Raw genomic sequence first — 19,322 nt, 5'->3', positions numbered from 1 at the left:
CCTGTCACTGCCCCAGCCCATTCCCCACGCCTTTGAACCACAGACCATCATAACAAGAGCAGGAGCTGGCAAGCTAAAGGCAGGCTGTGGTGAAGACCATTTGCTCCTGGAACACAAATCAAGCCTCTTCATCACAGCACAGCAGATCCCGCAGTACTGAGAGCATACCCTGAGTGCCAACCGCAGGAGAAAAAAGGAAGAGGTATTCATACTCAAGGGGCAGAGCACCTTATTCTTTATGGGATCACGGGGGGAAAAGCCAACCCGGGAGCTCATAAGGAGGTGCAGCCATGTGCAGGCAAACTCAGCAGTGATCGGGAGTCCTGAACTTCTTCATCCCTCCAGAGGATGTCAGCGCAGAGCCACCGAAAAAGGCGATCTTTGTGACCCAAATCCGGCGGCAGTGAGGAAATTCGAATGTGCAGCCGCTCTGCGGACATAGCCCCGAAGCTCCCCGGCTGCTTTCCCAGAAGTAACCAACTTTCCCTGGCAAGTGTGCAACTGGTGGAATGACGGGAGGAGCGGCGAAAGCCACCGCGATTTGGGAGCTAAGCAACAGGTTATCCCGGGAAACAAACGGGATGTGTGCTCTGGGCTGGGCAAAAGCATGGGGCGTTCTCAGCCTTTACTGTCGTGCTTCGACCTCATGCGGTGTCCCCGAGCGTGGATGAGCACTCACACACAAGGAAGATGAGCAAACAAAACTATGGAGATTGTGGAGATAGCAGGAGCAGACTGCAGTCTGCAGCCATTGAGCAAGTGCCCCCTGGAGAGAGCTGCTGGGACATCTATGTGCTTGAGCACTTGTTACTGTTGTTTTTTCACCAAAAGTTAGTCTTTGATTTTATACATATTAATCACAGCAGAAAACCACAGCCAAAGGAAAGAGCTGCTTTCTGTCCATGGCAGAATTTTCTGTAAAGTTTTAAAAAGACTATTTCTGTAATGGTTTCTATCCCTAAGAATCTTAATTTTGAGAGTCTGAAGTCACACTGGATTTTCTATGGAGCTAATTCAAGCCCCTGTTGCCTTTGGTCCTTCATGTGGAGCACAGGGGCAAATGTGCCAGAAGCCTCAATCTAAGAAGAGGGGATAGAATCCCAGATGGAAAGGCTGTACCAGTGATGCCAAGCACTAAAAAAAGTCTCTGGGCTATTCTGCAACCTCAGAAACTGCCACAACTTAAAGAGTGTTGCTGCAACCCAGATCTCACACCTTTTCTCGTCTGAGATGTCCACACGAACAACAACCCGGTGATTGCTTGCCAAAGGATCTTGTGATCATTCAAGAAAAAATAGCTACCTGAGAGAAATTCTGCAGATATTGATAGCATCCAGGCAGGCAGACTCTACCCAACAAAGTGGGTTTAAATATGAACAAGAAACTACAGAGCCTTTGGGCTTTACTGTATCCCGTCCCTGAGCCAATGTTTCTCTCTGAGCATGCACCACGTCAGTTTTCCCATTAAAGCATATCAACTGGAAGCAAGTCATCATCCCTTCCCAAGTATGATTTAATAAGTCCAAATCCAGGACCTGACCCAGGCTACATCCACTGCTAAAGCATCACTTGCCAGCCAACCACACAAGCTGTGTCTTAATCTCTCTTCTTTACTGCTATTTGTTTTGTGGGGTTGGGGGTTTTTTGCTTGTTTTTACATGGATAGATTAAATTTCCTGCCAACCCACTTTCTCATTCAAACATGTTACGGAGGAAGTGGGAGGAAGGAGGAAATCAGGAACAAACAACAAGCAGAAAATGGCATTACAAGGCTTAGTGAGGAGTCTGATCCTTAGCCATGCGCACTGCCCTGTTCCTGCACATCAGCAGCGCTCTCTGCTACAGGGAAAGGAAAAGTGCTTTTTTAGCTGTCGTTGTCCATGGAAACACATCAAAGAAAATATGCCAGAGCTCTAGAGTCAGGAAGTCCCAAGACTACCAAGTTTCTCCTCCCTAAAAAACAGCATTCACATGTCCAAAGCTCTTGCCACTTATTATCTCCCACTCCCCCTCCATGGCTGCGTAGGTGACCTAAGGAAACCTTTCTCTGTGCTGTCCACCAGCCCACAAGAGCTCTGAGCTAGTGCCAAGGCTCAGGAAATGCCCTGCATGTGCCCTCCCTTGCTCAGGAGGTCACAGACCTGGCAATTCTCGGTAACATCCTCCAGGCACATGGAATGCACAGAGGCAGACATGGAAGAAAGCAATGTGAGGAAAAACAGCCACAGCCTTTCACTGCCCCTGCTTTCAAGGCTTGCTTTGTCCCTGATATCCATCTACTCCCCAGCCAAGAAGAGGCATGGCTCAGTGAGCTCAGTGACACTGCATTCCCTCTCTCAACACTCATATTCCTGATCCTCACCAGCACATCTTGCCTTTCTTGTGGCAAGAGCAGACCTGCGACAAGGGCACAGTGGGTGAACACTGCTTTGCTGGCTTCAGGAAAACAAGCTGCAGGCAGGATAGCAAGCAGCACTTGGAAAAAGCACAGAAAGAGAGCCAACTCAGCCATTAAGAAACCTGACAACAGCTCTGCTCCAGGCCTCTGTTAAACAGAGGCCATGAGTTAACGTGAGTGCTTGGGATTGCTCAGAAGGGAGCTTGTGAAAGGCATGTCCTTCCTCAGTTTTCTGCTTGCTAGAAATGTTCAAGACCATTTTTGGTTCACCTGGTGCTGGCAGACACATGTCCAGACTCATCCACTTGCTCACAAACCAGTGGTGTCGTGGCTGGGAAGATCCGGGTTTCAGTGCAGACACAGAGGGACACTTGCATGCCTGAAGTGAATTAGGCTGGGATGCCAAATGTTGCTTTCAAGAAAAATCCAGTAACCTTACCAATGTACTTGATGAAACCATGATAATCATGAGCATTCCTCCAATATCAAAATATTTGTTTGATTTCCTCCGCCCAGTACCATCAATCACCCAGTTACCTCCTGGGTGTCATCTGAGGCTACCCTGATTTGATGTTCTCTTAATGAGGGCCTAAACCATGATGTAAGAAAGACTGATGTCCTGAGCATCCCCCATCCTCACAGGAAAACCAGGCAGTTTTGGACAGAATACCATCTGTTAGACTGGTTTCCGCTGGAAACTCATCTGTGTTTCAGCAAGAGTGTGTTGAAGTGCATGCATCTGAGTAATTTTAATTTTTTTTAGTTCAGATGAATCAGCAGATATGAGTCCAAAAGCTGCGTAAGTTAAAAAAAACTTCTGGCAGTCTGCAGACCAGTTTTTCCAAATATTTTTAACTGAGCTCTCATCTACACCAGCCTCTAAAAAGATATCCACTTCTAAAGTGTGAAGCATCCTCTCATGGTTATTTCTGTCTCAGCACTCAAAAGTGCAGTTAATCCTTGATTCAGAACAAGTTCCTCTCTGATATTCTTTGCTAGAAGGTGAAATAGCCATAGGTACCAACATTTAAAGTAACATCCATGGCATGTGGTGGACAATCCCTATGGCACATGTGGAACTGAAGGTTGTCAGCAAACTCAACCACTTCAGTGGTGACATTCACTTACTGCTGCAACAGCTTGAACTTCTATTTGACTTTTAGTGATAAATTAAAACTCTGGAGCACTATCAAGTTATCTAACTGGTATTATTTTTTTTAGTTATTTGTTTTGCAGCAATGCCTTGCTAGGCACAATTTACAGGTTAAAACTCCAGCATTCCAGGTGCTGCACAAACCTGGATTCCAGGTGCTGCACAAACTCAGCAAATCATCCTGCATCCAAGGAAATTCTGCTCTGGATCAACAAGACGTGCAGAAGGATGATGTAAGAAGCAAACCAGTGGCAAGGGATGGATAGTATAGCAGAATACTGACAGGGCTATCATGGGAATAAAATGTAAAGATGCTATTAATGTCACATCAAGATTGTACAATCAAAAGGTGACAAATGGAAACATTAAGATTCCTATGACAACTTCCTGAAAATGGCAATGCAGCTGTCTTATTTACAGTAAGGTCTACAGCTGAAAACACATTTACAAGAGCATTTGGAAGTAGGTTTTGAAAAGTACCCAGGAATGAGAATATGATGCATGTGCAGCAGGGCTGAGTTACCACTGCTGTTGGATTTTCAGGCTTCTAGTTTTAATAATCACTCTCAGAATATCTGTGGGATTTTAGAGAAGAAATAGGGAAAATGAAACATGGAGAGAAAAATGCAAAATCCCTGGCAAAACATCAGGTTGCCCTAACTAATAATAACCTTCTGGTAGCAGCTGTTGATACAGACTAAGAAGTGTATTCCTTGCAGTCCCCTAATGCCCTGAGAGAGTGAATGCTCAGACACTGAAACTTCACATGCTCTGTCTATGGGGATCAGCAGTTCTGTGAAATTCCTAACAGTTTCCCCCATCAAATTTATTCAAATGCCCAAGAAAGTCAGTGACTGTCTTAGATTTTGAATCTGGGATAAACATGACATGTTTTTGATTGCAAAACCAATACAAGAGCAAAATTTGGCAATTATAAAAAACATTTTTCCACATCACTCAAAGCAGCACAGGGTGTCCCTGCCAAAAGACAGAAAATAAAACTCACCTTTGTCTAGAGAAGTAGCGACCTTGCAAGCCTGGGAAATTGTACATTCAAGGGCAATGTGTCAGACTATTATGAATGAGAAAAACAAGGCTCTAGTACCAGAGCTCACTACCAAATAGGCTGGCCTAATAACATTCAGCTCTCGGTGGCGTGGTCACTGCCTACTGCCAGTCACATCAAGGATAAGTATTAATGGCCAAAGTCATTGTAGTTACAGAATTAGGTAGGAGGAAGAAAAAAGCAGCAGCAGGCAGGCAGAAGTCCTTTTTTTATATGAATAAAATTTTATTGAATTTTATACAATTAGAAAGAACAAAGAAAGAGGAGCAAACAGTCTTATGGAGGGTAGGAACCAGAAGAGCTTTCCCAGTAGAGGAGGGCGCCTGCTGAGGGCAGTGTTCCTGTAAATGTCACACAGGGGTTGTTACAAAAGCAGAGAGAATGTGTCTGGGCTTTTCTTTGATTGTTTTGGGTTTTTTTCTTCCCACATTAGGGTTTCTAAAGCATCTCTTCTTCCCCCAACAATCCTACCACCCAGAGCAAAGTGAGCAGACAGGCAGGAAACAGGACTGCTCCAGTGAAATGTGTGCACACACAGAGCAAGCGCCTGCCTGCACCACCAGGGGGGTTTGCACACATTCTGGATGCAGTGCTGTAGAGGGGGAAAGAAGGGATTTTGGGGTTTTTATCTCCTTTTTCTTTCATTTTTCTTTCTTTTTTTTATATTTTAAGAAAAGAAGGCACAAAATCTCAGCCAAGCTTCAAACCTAGTGCTGCTTGGGAGCTCCCAGTCTCCCAAAAAGCCAGTGTGTCCACATGGGAACCCAGCCCTCACCTCTCCCTCCTCTTCCTCAGGATCTGTGCTTGCATTTGTACTGCTCAGGTAGAAGGCCCTGCCCAAGGTTTGTGCACTGCTAGGGAAAGTAAAGCCGTGCCGGGACAGGGAAACAGGATGAGGAAGAGTCTGTTGGCTTAAACAGACCCTTTTTCCAATGTGAGAACTATGGAAGTCACCTGTGACTCCCCACATTGCTTTTCCAAGAGCAGACCTGGGAGGGCTCTGGTGCTTTTTGAGGTGATCAGAGCCTTTGCCTGTGCAAGGCTTGGCATTATGCAGGAGGGCCAAAACACCTATCCAGGCGTGGCCTCTTTGAACCAGTGCTCTCTAGGAGAGGAAATCCCAGCCCTCAGTCCAGCCCTCCAAATGGCATCAGGTTCCTTCAGAGGTTTCAACTCTTGGCTTTGATTAAGGCTATTTAGTTGCAATAGAAAAAAGTAGAGGTGCCACCCACAACCACCTGCCAGGCTGCAAGGAGATGGCAGGGCCACTGGCAGATGCCACCTGTACCCAGTCTCAGGACATTGAGGGAAGTGGGAGAGGCAAAGAGATAGTGTGTGGGCTTTCATTAAGCCTCTGCTTTCTAAAGCAGGAAACAAATCCTGCTAACATGTCTGTGCACGTGGGAGAGCAGGAATGAAAACTCTGATGCCTCTCTGTGAAGGCTCCAAGCCCTGCCATGCTGCCCAGCTCTGCATAGCCTGATGAATAAAATCCACCATGCATCAAAGTTGTGGGGTTTGAAGTCACTTGCCCTAAACCAGAGCAACCCAGGGGCAATAAAGGCCTCATGAACCTGCCTGATGCTGCATCACACCATCCTGCCCCTCTCTGCCTCCTGAATAACCCCAGCAACACCCGAAGAAAAGAAAAAAAGAGATCCAAGCCCTAGAGCAGCAGCAGCAGCAGCAACAGCAGCAGCGGTGCAACCTTGCCCTGCACCGAGTGTCTCAGGGAAAGATGCTCAGACGGCTGCATCCTCCACAGCTATACATAGGGCTCTGGTGGCACTCTAACCTAGTGCAGGAGAAACACCCAGTCTGAGGATCTGCTTGTGTCTGTATGTGTGTGTGCCTCTGTGTGTCTGTGTGTGCTGAGGTGGGGGAAAGAACTGCAAAAAACAAAGACAAATGCTTCCTGGCCCACACCCTCACCCAACCATCCCTTTGCCTGGGCTGGTGGCTGTGCCTTCATCTCGCCCCTCCAGCCTGTCCCATGCCTCCCCAAACCCAGCCTCAGTGCACAGTACTCCCTAATCCAACAGCAGAGCCAGGGCCTTGGGAAGCTGGGGCTGCACAGCCTTCCCTGCCCCAACACAGGTCGTCATCCTCTTGGAAACAAAACAGCAACAATTCTGGAAAAAAATAATATATATATATATATCTCCCGACCCTCCCTGAAAGACCCAAATGAATGGAATCAGTCCCCAACAAAACCAACGGAAATAAAAGCAAAAGTGCCCCCAGGGTCAGGCTCGAGTGCACGTCCCAGCTGGGGCCCAGCAGCCCGGGAGCACGTCCCGACCTCCCTGCTCCTCTGGCCTTGGCACATCTGTGGCGTCCATTGGCACGAGGAGCTCCAGCAGCTGGGGGGAAAGCGGCTTGGCCAGGGCTGTCCCACCAGCTGGCAGCAGCCTCGAGAGGGGAGGGCAGGTGAGAGGTAAGTGTGTGACCCCCCCACAGCCTCGCTGCCTTTCAGGAAGGAGTAGGGTCTCTTCACCCCACCAGGGATGAGAGGCCCCTTGCTCAGCTCTCAGCCGCCAACTCGGTCCTACACCAGGGAGCCAGCCCGGCTCTGGGCGGGCACCATGACAGGGACAGCCCCGATCCGCTCCAGCGTGGCCTGGCTGACTGCATAGGAACGGGTGTGCGGCAGCCGCGGCTTCCTGCTGACGGAGCCATTGCTCCGGATCACCTCCTGAGGCGACGGCGCCGTGCTGGCCGTCACCACCAGTGTCTTAGGGGGAGCCGGGGATGGGTGGCCGCCATTGGCATAGACGGGGCGGGCACTCGTGCTCCCTGAGCGGGAGAAGGGAGGCTGGTGAGCATCGTTGCTGTTGCTGAAGCGGGTGAAGGAGTCTGTGGCGTGGTTGGCTTTGGGGTCGTTCCAGTAGCGGCTGTTGTAGGTGTTGGAGGAGGTGAGGGTGTCGTTCTCCGATGAGGACGCATCAGCGTGGAACGTCTTTGCGGCAGAGGAGCATTTGGGTGGCAAGTCATCCTCCCTGGGAAGGAGAAGGTGTGAGGGCATATGGAGGACACTGGCCCACTTGTCCAACACCCCCACCCCTAACTACTATGCTGGGGTCAATCCATCGATTCAAGGAGAAGGACAGCACTACTGTGAATCAGCATTGCTCCTTGGCCTGTTCACTCATCCCTCTCTGCAGGACCTACCTGTGTGCTCCAGGTGCCAAATTTGCCACTGAGGCAAATGACCCATGCTCATGTGTCTACAAAGAAAGTCAGGCAGGGCCAGAGACTGATAGCTGTGACTGTAACCTCTGTGACCAGAGAATATCACAGCTCCAGAGCTTTTCAGCTATCACTGTTTGGCATTATGGGTCAGAATTCCCACCACATCACTCTCCTACAGAGGTAACAACACAAAGTCCCATCCCTCTTGCTGGCAAAGGGATTAAAGGCATTAAAGGCAATACTGAAAGCAAAATGTACTGTTACCATTCTTCATTTTGCTCTCCATTTTCTGAATATATATGGACATCTTCCCCTGACCCAGGGGAACACACCCAGGATTAACAAAAATGAGGCTTCCAATTTCACTCCTGTCAGCCTGTCAGCCACAGCTTTTGCTTGGAGATCCCCCATCACCAGCTTTCCCTGAACCTTACCTTATCTCATTGGGAATTTCCTCCTCTTCTTCTTCTTTGTGTTTATTTTTCCAGTAGAACAGTGCTACAGCCACCAACACAATGCAAACAACGAGCACAACGGCACCTGTGGCCACCGCTCCTGCAATCAGGCCGATACTCCGTGGGTGAGCTGTGGAGATGATTGAACAGAGCATGGAGAAGAAATCAGGGATGGGCTGTGGCCATCTATAAGCACATGAAGCTGCCATGGCTTGGGAGGGGAGAAAGGCAATGTTTCCCATTCCAGGGCATGATTGTCTTCTGATAGAGAGGCATGTGGTGGCTCACAGCAAACACGTTACACACCTTACTGTCACAAGACAGAAACAGGTGGCCAAGCCTCTCCTGGCAAAATACTTACGTGCAATGACTTGCAGGTCCAGAAGGCAAGTGCTGGTTCCAATGGCATTAGAAGCCACACATTGGTAAAGACCTGAGGACACAGTGCTGATATTTCGGAGAGTGACAGTGCCCTGGACTTGGTCTAGTCAGAGAGAAAAGAAGGATTTAAATCCCTCCCCCGCTTGAGGAAAACCATGCAAAGGCAAAGCCAGCAAATAGAGAATTTTGGTGTGAGACTATTAAGAGAGAAATAAATTGGGAAATAACCTTTAGATGGAAGCATTGTGCATGCACATACACACACAGAGACAAGATTAGGCCTTAAGGAGCTTACACTAGATGTTTCTTTCTCATCTTATGGAGGAATTTCTGCAGATGAAAGCTTGGGACTCTCACTGTTGTGTGAGAACAGAGAAGAAAGAGATCCAAAATTACCTATACCCAGATCTACTTGTTGAATTCAGTCTTGCTCTGCAGAGCCCGTACTCTCCCATCCCTGGGCTCCCCATCTCCTGCTCTGCCAATATTCCTCATTCCTGAATTATATGAAACTGAAAGGTGGCATATTCTTAAAATATAGCAAGATAAAGGGCAAATGTACAGCTATCAGTATTTGATCAGGACACCTAGGCTAAGAAAACCTAAGGGTGGGACTTGATGCTGGGAAACACCAGTTTGATCAGAGCCCTGCTTCTCCATACATCTCAAAAGCAGCTCTGGAAGTAATTTACTGGAGAACTGTGGCATCAGTTCCTGATGGAGAACTGTGAGAAGCTGGCCATATTTTCCCGGGATGATTCTGCCTCTCTTTTCCCCGCTTCCATTCTATAAGTCTTTCATTTGGTTTAAAATGCAGGTGAGTTGGCAGCTGAAATTTCCAGCCATATGCCAACATCTAGAAATCACTCTCTTTCTCTTCCATTCAACCCAATCCTTGTTTCTCAATGGGGAACATGTTTCTGGACCTTAAAATTTAAGTGGCCTCTGGAGGTTACCCCATCTACCGTGGGCTTTAGGAATCTTTGTTCCAATAAAGGGACCATGCAAATGATGGCAGACGCTTAATGAACCATGCCACCTCTGGCAGCTCAGACAAGGGACAGCCCAGGCTGCCACCTGGGAAATAAGAGAATAGTCAACAGAATGAGCACCTTGTGTGGCAGTTGGGGGCAACTTGGGGACATTGTCCAGTTTCTCCCAGAGGTATGTTGGCCGGGGGATGCCTTCTTCCGAGCTGCAGGTCAGTGTGATATCGCTGCCCACGTCCAGGGACCCCTGGATTCTGCAAAGCGGGGCAGAAGGAGGAACTGCAAGAGAAGAGGGTAAAGTGATAGCAAATCAGGAAATGTGACCAAACAGTGGAATGCAGGCTCACTCTGGACATGTGCTGCTGGGTAAAGCAAGGACAGTAGCACGAGCTGTCAAGGGGACAAGAATGAGGCAGCAGACAAGAACTCATTATGGTTTGGGGGAGACAATTCACACAAAGATTTCTGACCCACCAGTCTATCGGGGTTACAGTCTACTGCTGACTTTCACAGGACCCAGTTCTCTTAGATCCCTCCCTTGAAAAAAAGGTGAATATTTCTGTCTTTGAGACAGCAAGGATGGTGAAAGTTAACAGAACTGCAGACAAAATTTAATGTGATTGGATTTTGCTTTCATATCCCAACAATGGCATGGACTTTGGAGCATTTAGTGTCAATGGGAGCATCCAGAACTAACAGCTTTCATGGAAAGGAAGCAAAGATATAAACTCATTCTCTCCTCCTGTTGCTATGCACCAAAGCCCTTATGCTCCATTCAGCCCTCCAGGATCCTCTCATACTTCATTTTTGCTACTTTGCAACTCCATATCACAATACCACCACAAAAACTTTCTCTCCACCATATTCTAAAACTTCATTACACACTGCCTGCATATGAAGTCATTGTGCCCTACAAACTCCTACAGTAACCACAAGGCAGCCCATTCCTCACCACAGGATATCTGTGGGCTCAAAGGCACACAGTACCATGTTGCCCATGATGCACTGTCTCCCTTGTCCCAAGGAACTTTCCACATCACCATCGATCCTGAGCCGTCCTATCCCCTCCCCCCAATAATACCAATAAACACACCCAAGACAGTAAGTCCAATGACTCCAATATTCCTGACGCCTCTGTCGGGAAGATTGTTGACCAAACACTGGTAGGTGCCAGTATCCGATAGCTGAGTGTTGTTGATGAAGATGGAGGCACTGGTGGTTGGCATTGTCACAGCAAACCCCACTCGCCCGTAGAACTGGGGTGCACCACCAAAGATCTGACCCCCTTGGTAGAGAATAACCTGGAAAAGAAAGGAAGGCTCAAACAACACTCTGCAGTAGCTGAGCAAGGAGGAAGAACAGCAAGCAAAACATGAGCTTCCAAAGCCAAAAGGACCAGTTACTGAAAGATCTCTGAGTAACCAAACCTCAATATACATCCTAGCAATGGTGTTTTTTCCAAAACAGGAACACACTCTGTAGCCCATTTTACATCAATAAAAATGTTCGTAAAGGTAACAGACCAGAAAGATACCCAAATCTTCTGGCACAGCTGGACTGGCAATACCAGCCTCCTTCACATGATAGTCATTACCCGTCTGGACAGGATCAATGTACAGAAGCAGAGGCTTTCTGCAGGTCAGGGAATACTTAGAAGAAAAGCGTCTGCCCAGTGGACAGTATAATTTTGAGTCTCTGTCAGTAAGATCCTTCCATGATTTGACGTGGCTTACTGAAGATCTTTGAGATGAGCTGAATGACAGGCAGTGCAACCTTTGAACCTGCACAGCCTCCGCCAGTCAGATTGTGCTCAGACCAAGTCCCTGAGGGGCAAGTTTTCTTCAGTGCAGGTTCTCACACTGAATACCAAATGAGATCAGGGCAGTGTGACCCAAGATGTATTTCAGAGAAATGGCATTCTTCTGTTGTCAGAGTATGTGGGCAAAAAACAGGCCAGCATATCTCAGGTTATGATTCTTGTCCCAGCATTATATACTCTCATTTGCTAGTATTTATATGAATGGATTTGCAAAAGCTACAGACAGTGAAAAAATAAGAATGGAATTAAAAGGGACAATGACTCTATGAGAAGTTGTGTTAGAGGACATTTTACATAGATTTCACAAGCTTAAAGCTGCAGCTACTCCCAGGCCTTCTAAATTCCACATCCAGTGCACCAAAACCTGGATTACATCTCCTGTGCTCTTTTGAACACACAAAGCACCAGAGGCCCAGGGCAGCACAGTATCACTTACACTTGCCCCAGCTGCACATACCCAGGCAAGGACACAACGTGCATCTGTTAACAGAACATTGAAGAAAACAGGTTCATGTGATACCCAGAAGGCATGTTCAGCAGCGAAGGGACAATGAAGTTCTGGGACAGCCATAGACTCAGCATTATAGAGGGCCTACATCCAGAACACGGTGGGGAATAGGAAAGCCTCAAGAAAATACCTGCTCCCGTAAGAAAAGACCTACCTGTTGAGGCTGGTTGGCGTTGGAAAGAGGAATGACCATCCAGATGACATTAAGGTTAGTGAGAGCAGCGTTAGTGGTGAAGGTGCAGGGCAACACTGCTGTCTGGCCTCGGGCAACCTGGATACTCCCTGAACTGACTGACACCTCCAGAGGACACACCAGACCTGGAAAGAGAAGGACACACAATTCAAGCATTTCAGGAGAAGGACCCACAGTTCAAAGAATTTCAGGTGGCCCCATACACTTGCAGATCATAACACAGTATCCCATTCCTATACAACTGTACCCTATTACATCAGTCTAAAAGGAATTATATTCCCTCCTCACAGATCACTCTGTTCTCTTGCAGACATTTTGTACAGACAAATGTAGATATGTGGTCCTTTTAAGTGGGGGCACTCTAGTTTCAGAGCCTCTGAGAACAGTAGTGATTTTTTTGGCAACAGGCAAAAAGCTATAAGAACAACCAAGCTGTGTCTAAGAGAAAGAGATATGTTTTCAAACCCATCAATCTTAATGATACCAAACATCAGGGAAAGAGAAGAAAAACTGCAATATTAACCAAGAAACACAGTTCTCCTCCCACTTTTATGTCTTATGAAATACAGCAAGACGAGAAGTATTTTAACAATATTTTTAATTTATAGGGTTAAAAGTTGAAATATTTTCCAGTCCAGTAATTTCTATGTAGCTGATGAAAAATTACTATTGCTAATGGAGGATCTCATCAAATCTCATTTATTTTCCAGATTCTCCACCATTCACTTCTTTGCATTCCACATAGACTGGTCAAAGACAAAAGCCTGATAAGCCCCACCTTCCCAGTACAGCAGCTCAAGGCTGTCCTTTCAAGACTGCAAGTCACACAGGGAAATATCTCTGTTCCTACCACCAAAATCTTGTCAAATGAAACTAACCAAGGGGTCTCCACCACCACTTCAAGTAGCACTAAAATGCTTTAAACCATTTTTCTCCACAAAATCAAAATATTGACTCCAAAACGCTATGTCTCTATATGACAGCTCACCATTTTCTTGTTCAAAGCATGTGGGAGGATGCTAGAGAAGAAGGCAAGGAGTTTCCAAGCTCCAAGTAAACAGCAGAATACTGCTAACATCCAGGTGCTGTCTGCAGACCACCCTATTCTCTTGCTGAATCCAGGAAGGGCTACCTGCAAAGTTCCTATTTTCTGCCAAGAGACAGTGGTTTGCTGAAGGTGAAATGCTTCATGAGGAGAGTTTTCTATCTGAACTACCAAGATATCGATCAGGCCAACGTCTGAGGAAAAGGTGAGTGTCTCCCACATGCTTGTCTGCTGAGATCCTTCCTAGACTGCCTAATGTAGAAATGCAGCACCAGAGCCTGGAAGTGCTGAGTTTCAGATGCTACAAACCCAAAGACTCTAGCACTTGCACAGCCTTCCATGTGTTCTGGTGTTTGGACTGACTGCTCCACAGTTGCAGTACTCCAGGACTTGGCAAATACTCAGTCACCTCCTCCAAACTTCCATTCCTTCCTCCACATCTCCTACCTTTAAAGCCCCATGTAGTTCGGGGAGACTCAGAAATGCTTCAGAACAGAGTCAGACAAAATTTCACTTTAACCACTTCAAGTGAAGCTTACAAGTTTCTTACTTTGTGGGAAAAAAGCTCCTCATTGTCTTGGGACATACTTAAAAATATGGAATGTTTTGGAAACTCCTAGGGAAACAGTTAATCTCCAGTGCTAACATCTCAGAGAATTAGGTGGCTGGATGAGAAACAGCTGGTGGAAGCTTAAACCATCAATCTCCTATGCAAGTCTGTCAGTAGCAAGCAGAAGTAAATAACTTGAAGAGCCAGTAATAAGCATCACCTTTATCACAAGGCATCTGCCTTCCAGCTGTGTCTGTGGGCAACAGGCCGGGAATGGATTTGAACTCCTCATTTTCTTATGGCTGGCCAGGCAGTGGCAGTAGCCCAAAGCCCAGAAGTGATCCATGTCAACTTTGGAGATCTCTCTTGCTGAATGTGACTCCAACAAGGAATTGTCTTTTCTGCAGGCTGAAATTTGTAGACTGTCTTGCCATGACTACTCATCCAGCCTAGCATCATGCATGTGCTAACCAGTGTACAGGGAGTCACAATGATTTGAACAACTATTGGATTGACATCTCTCTCCAACATGGTACAGGAAGTTGTGTTATGTTCAGTGTAGATTTAATGAGATCCTCTCCAGGAGAGGAAAAGAAACTACTCATCTAATTTGGAACAGCACTGTGCATTTTTCAGCCTCATTCCTTATCCCTTCCACTTTCCATTCCATGAAAAACCCACACATTCAAATTCTTGTCATTCTGAAAAAGTAATACTTAAGTGTGAGTGTTCCAATTTACTGGAAAAGTCAGACTTTGCAGTTTGCTTTGCAGGATTAGTTACATCAATCACTCAGTCATCAAGATGATGAGGTTTTCATGTCTAATCATCCTCTTCCTACTCCTAATATTTATTATTAGTTGATTGTAAACATCCTGCAGAATAATAAAAACACTAAAATAGAACATGCATAATTTATTCACCGTAAAAATACTTTTTGCTACATTTGAGAACTTCCCAATATACTCATGAGCAATTTTAAAAATTAAAGAAAACACAAATTCCATTTTCCCTGCCAGTATCCCACTCTTATGCTGCAACACCCTATAGCCCACATTATCTCCTTTTCCTATCAAGGCACCACAGCATCCCTTTTAATTTGAACACCATGGAGCAGGGAAGCACTAAGGAGGAGCTGAGATCTCTGTTCATTTCTCTTGTCAAGGGGAGCTGCTTTGAACCTGGCCTGCAAGATGAGCACCCCCCACAATGTCCTATCTCTGCCTTGTTAAACCACCAGGCAAGCCAGCTTCTCAGACTTGCCTTTACCTCAGGCAGCCCAGGGCATGCCAACTGCTCTTTGGCCCTTTTTTGGTTCTTTTGGTATACAAGGCCAGTACAAAGACTCATTTTGCTAAGCTGAGTGGCACCTGCGGGGCTACAGCTGGGGAAAACACACACAGCCACTTTTGACAAGAAGATTGAACAAGGCAAGAGGAAACATAGGCAATAGTCCTCTTCCAGCAGCATGAACGGGGAGGTAGGGTGGTATGTTAGCACAGCACTGGGCAGGCAGTACTGTAACATGACTCCTTTCTCAGTGAGATAGCCAAAAAAGCAAAGAACAAAGCCTCTTCAGAAGATGCACCATCTCAAGACTACTAGAAAATGTAACATTTACACGTGCGCTTGTCCATCTAAGCAAGTATCTTTGTGACTGCATTCTTTTACACGTTTAACAGTCATGGCCCAAAACACAGATGGATGCACACAAAGTCACATACAGTTACAAACCTGTATGCCCAAGGTGACACCTACTAGGTAAACTCAACCAAATTATTTGTGTTTAAACATTTCAAAATTGGGCATTGCAAAAATGTGGGCTTTTATTAATGCAAGAGGAGGGAGGCAGAGGAGAGAGGGGAAAAGAGATTTCAAATTTAGCATATCTATTGGGATAAGGATTTTTCAATGCAGCCTAAGGAATGAGGACTTCAATTCCCTTGAGTAGATATAAATGCAAATATAGATATATGCACACACATACAGCCTACTAAGTCAAATTACACATAAGAGGTCAGAAAAATCAAGCAAAGGATATTGTAAGAAGTCTCCTTCTGCAAAGTTACACAATCCAGGTATTTTCTAAGCATTCAGAAGTTTAATGACTTCAGAGAGACAAAGAATCGATCACCACCAAATCATCTCTCAGAATTGGATTACAATGGCCATTACACGCTCTCTTGTGACTGCAGTCTCCTCCTTACTTAGTAATTAAGCAGCCCTGTAACCAGCATGCCCAGAGGATGAGCAGGGTACACCACTGTCAGCAGAAAGAGGAATGGGCCCTTCCTGTACGTAGGACACTTTGATCTTAGCTTGCTTCAGCAAACAGTGCTCTCCTTTGATCCTGAGGCAGCAAGCTCCCATCACTAATTGGAAGGGATGCTCCATTTTTCTGTCCCCTATCAGCAAACCAGTCAGCAGAAGAATGTTTTGGCTGCAGAGGCTCTTTCAGAATTTCTTCACAATTTTAGGATCAAGTAATTATTCTGGCAACAGAACTGATTTCATTTTTGATGGCTCGCTGCTGCTGCTGCTGCTGCTTTTCCAAGTAGCACCTCAGCTCCCTCCCCAGTAAGCACGAAGGAGTCTGTGTAGGTAGTTTATACATCATGACACAAGCACATGGGACACAGTCCCACAGCATACATTGCCCTCCCTGGTGGGTGTAAGGAGGAGTCAGATGCTGCCACATTTTCTAGCTGCCCTAGAGGGGTTGCAAGGTTCACAGAGTTTTCAGAATATACCAGATACAGTGAAGCTGAAATACATGGGCAAAACTAAGCACTTTGACTCATTCTAAGTTGGTAGAAAAATGTTCCCAGCTCCCACTCACTGCCACACCTTTCTTCCAGAGATCTCCAGCAGAATCAGCAGCTTTTGGCACTTACTAGCAGCAAACTCCTGATACCCAAAAGTAGAGACCAGAGTACAGGTTCACTCTGCAGTGCTGGCAAGCCAGGGAAGCAAATGGCCAGGGGAGGAAGGAGGGAAGAAGGTGTGAAGGGGATGTAAGAAACCCTCAGTTGTGTGCATTCTGCATCTCCAGACCTCAAGGGAAAATGTGCAGAAATGTGTGTCACTGTGGGGAAAATGAGAATAAAGCTTCAAGCTGATTCAGCTTGCATCTGAAACCCAGGGAATGGCTGGAATGGCTCCTGCCGGTCCCAGCGCAATTAGCAATCCTGTTGCCACATGCTGGGGAAGATACCTTTGCCAGTATGACATTTTGGGTCCCTTGTTAAAGAGGCAAAGATGAGGTCACACAGAAGTTTTCAGAATAGGTTAGAAGCACAATGTTCCATCTGGCAACCGCAGGCAATGGAGGGAGAAACTGCAGAGCAGTCTTTTTCCTGAGATGAAAGGAAAATACAAATTGCTGTGCCTTTTGCCTGCCTCACATCTCTGAGTCTGGGACCAAAGCTACCCTCTGTGCTAAAGAAGAGAAATGTCTTCCACCCTGAATGAGCTGAGGTACACTGCCAACCCAGCACACTGAGCAGCAGCAAAACCTACAACCCAGGAAGGAGTGACTCACAGCAGGAAGAGACGGAAACAGAAGCAGGCAGTACACCTGCCATAGGACCTGCCTCTTCAACAAACACTCAAAAGACCCTGAAGGAGCCTGGCTTGCACTTGCAAACAGAGGAAACATTGAAGCTATCCAGCACGATATGACAGCATCCAAACTGTCTGCTCAACAAGATGCTTGAATACTGGTCTTGCCCATTCTCACCAGGGACTGTGTATCCTGCTTCATTCTGGATGTGATATGCTTGCTAGTTCAGACTCTAACCAAACACAGTATTTACCCAGCCTAGTGTCTGGAGGCAGCCTGCAGTAGACTCCACCCTGCTTATGGAAACAACACCACCAAGCACTGCAATGGAGCACAGATATGAATTTATGCACAGCTAGACTATTTCCAGTTCACTAAGGAAATTCTACCGGGGAAAAACTTCCAGGATCCAAAGTCATTCTGCAGGACAGGTATTTGGGACAGATTCACACTGTCATAGTAGACTGCATCCTGGGTCCAAGGTGCCCTAGCACAAATTTGCCCGGGAAGGATGCTTGGTAGAAACCTCCTTGGACCAATAATAGTGGGAGTAATGAAGTGAGGAAGGAAGGGCTCCAGCAAACAATAGTCCCCCTGCCAGCTCACAGCAAGAGGGCAAAGTTTGCTCCAGACATTCATAGGAGGATTGCTTCTGTGCCCCAGTTTGAGAGCACATGTTAAAAAAGTGGCTGACAGGTCTAGCAATGGGATAGTAACCTGTGGTGGACAATGGAACAGTGTATAAGGCAAAATAATTTCCAACACTCCCCTTACTATCTTTGCTGGCTCTGCAGGACAGACTGGAACAAACAGCAGGAAAACCATCCCATCTAGCATGGTTTAGAGCAAGCTCTCTGTAAAACAGGTGGTAAAACTATACTGATGCTAACTTTTCCTCTGAGGTGTTTGTAGTGTTATCATTCCTGTTAAATGCAGATCAATAGGCACCTTTATCCCTGAAGAAACCATCAGACACAGCTGGTGGTATCAAGTCATCCCCCCAGCATAGAGCCTCCCAAGTGAAAAGATCCATTTTACTCTAGTAAGAGTAATCTCAGGATTGCTGCCCAACCTGTAGGATATGCAGGCTAGCAGACACTAACCCAGGGAGAAAAGACAGTGTCAGGGTCTTGAAGTTCAGCCCTGCAGTGTTTCTTGCCAAGAACTGGACTAGCTGTTCAGTACCTCCGAAACTATGCTGATCACACTGACCCTTCTTCCTTGCCATTTATAACCTCATCTGAACTAGACAGAAAACTAACAGGGGAAAATTCCTGCTGACACATTCCACTCTGGCCTCAGCTGCTGACCAATGAGCACCAGTCACTACGACCCCTGCCATCTTCTCTTCTGGAAATAAGTCTTTCTCTGCAGTTCAGCTGGGAACAAGATTTCAAACAACTGACTGAATGGGATGACATAGAGCATATCTCCCTGTGCTGACCTCCCCAACCTGCAGCTGTAGACAGGTTGAGGAATGGACTCTGTGACCAAGAAAAAAAAAGGTAGAAAAGCTTTCAGCTGCACATACTTCCAGAAAGGTGTCAGTTCCCTCTATGTCCTTGTCAGAGGAGCTGGATTTGCACTTGCAGGGGGAGGAAAGGGGCTCTTATGACATACTGAGGAATTTGATTCCTTCCCCTTTTCTGGCACAGACTCCCTGGATCCTGCTGAGCAAGCCAGACAGCTTCAGGTATCTTCAGAGGGTCCCCATTAGTGTGAGATCCTCATGTGCTCAGTTTTAGACCTCAAGAGTTTGAGTTGCTGAACTGCTGAGTACTCAAACCTACTAGGGAAAACGAGAGGGGCTGTGCTGTCCAGATAGCAGAGTTCACGTGATATTAAGCTCTGTAAGCACCTGAACTGTGCTTTTCCAATAGATCTTAATGCTTCTGTGTTATTAGTCACAGACTTGAAATGCAGAAGAAGTTTTCGAACAGTGAGAAGAACAGAGAGTGTTAGAGCAGTTTGTTAGCATGTGCTAAGTGGGAACAAGAACCCAAATCTGGTT

The 19,322-nt window shown here is 46.4% G+C and overlaps 1 protein-coding gene across 4 annotated transcripts in view; it reads right to left on the bottom strand.

Moving 5' to 3' along the window:
• Positions 1 to 4,818: 4,818 nt before the first annotated feature.
• IGSF11 (immunoglobulin superfamily member 11) overlaps positions 4,819 to 19,322 on the bottom strand; it is a 104,792-nt gene continuing 90,288 nt past the window's right edge. For all 4 annotated transcript variants that reach the window (XM_041411091.1, XM_041411090.1, XM_041411088.1 and 1 more), the window contains exons 2-7: positions 12,116 to 12,279; positions 10,728 to 10,935; positions 9,758 to 9,913; positions 8,626 to 8,748; positions 8,244 to 8,394; positions 4,819 to 7,616 (exon numbers count right to left, since the gene is read on the bottom strand). In XM_041411091.1, coding sequence (XP_041267025.1) covers positions 7,166 to 7,616; positions 8,244 to 8,394; positions 8,626 to 8,748; positions 9,758 to 9,913; positions 10,728 to 10,935; positions 12,116 to 12,154 — 1,128 coding nt within the window. In that variant the 5' untranslated portion in view covers positions 12,155 to 12,279 and the 3' untranslated portion in view covers positions 4,819 to 7,165. The remainder of the gene's footprint in view (positions 7,617 to 8,243; positions 8,395 to 8,625; positions 8,749 to 9,757; positions 9,914 to 10,727; positions 10,936 to 12,115; positions 12,280 to 19,322) is intronic.

Source organism: Onychostruthus taczanowskii, unplaced genomic scaffold, assembly GCF_017590055.1.
Source record: "Onychostruthus taczanowskii isolate IOZ18803 unplaced genomic scaffold, ASM1759005v1 scaffold34, whole genome shotgun sequence".
Classification (NCBI taxonomy): Eukaryota; Metazoa; Chordata; class Aves; order Passeriformes; family Passeridae; genus Onychostruthus; species Onychostruthus taczanowskii.
This window is presented reverse-complemented; position numbering and strand designations above follow the sequence as displayed.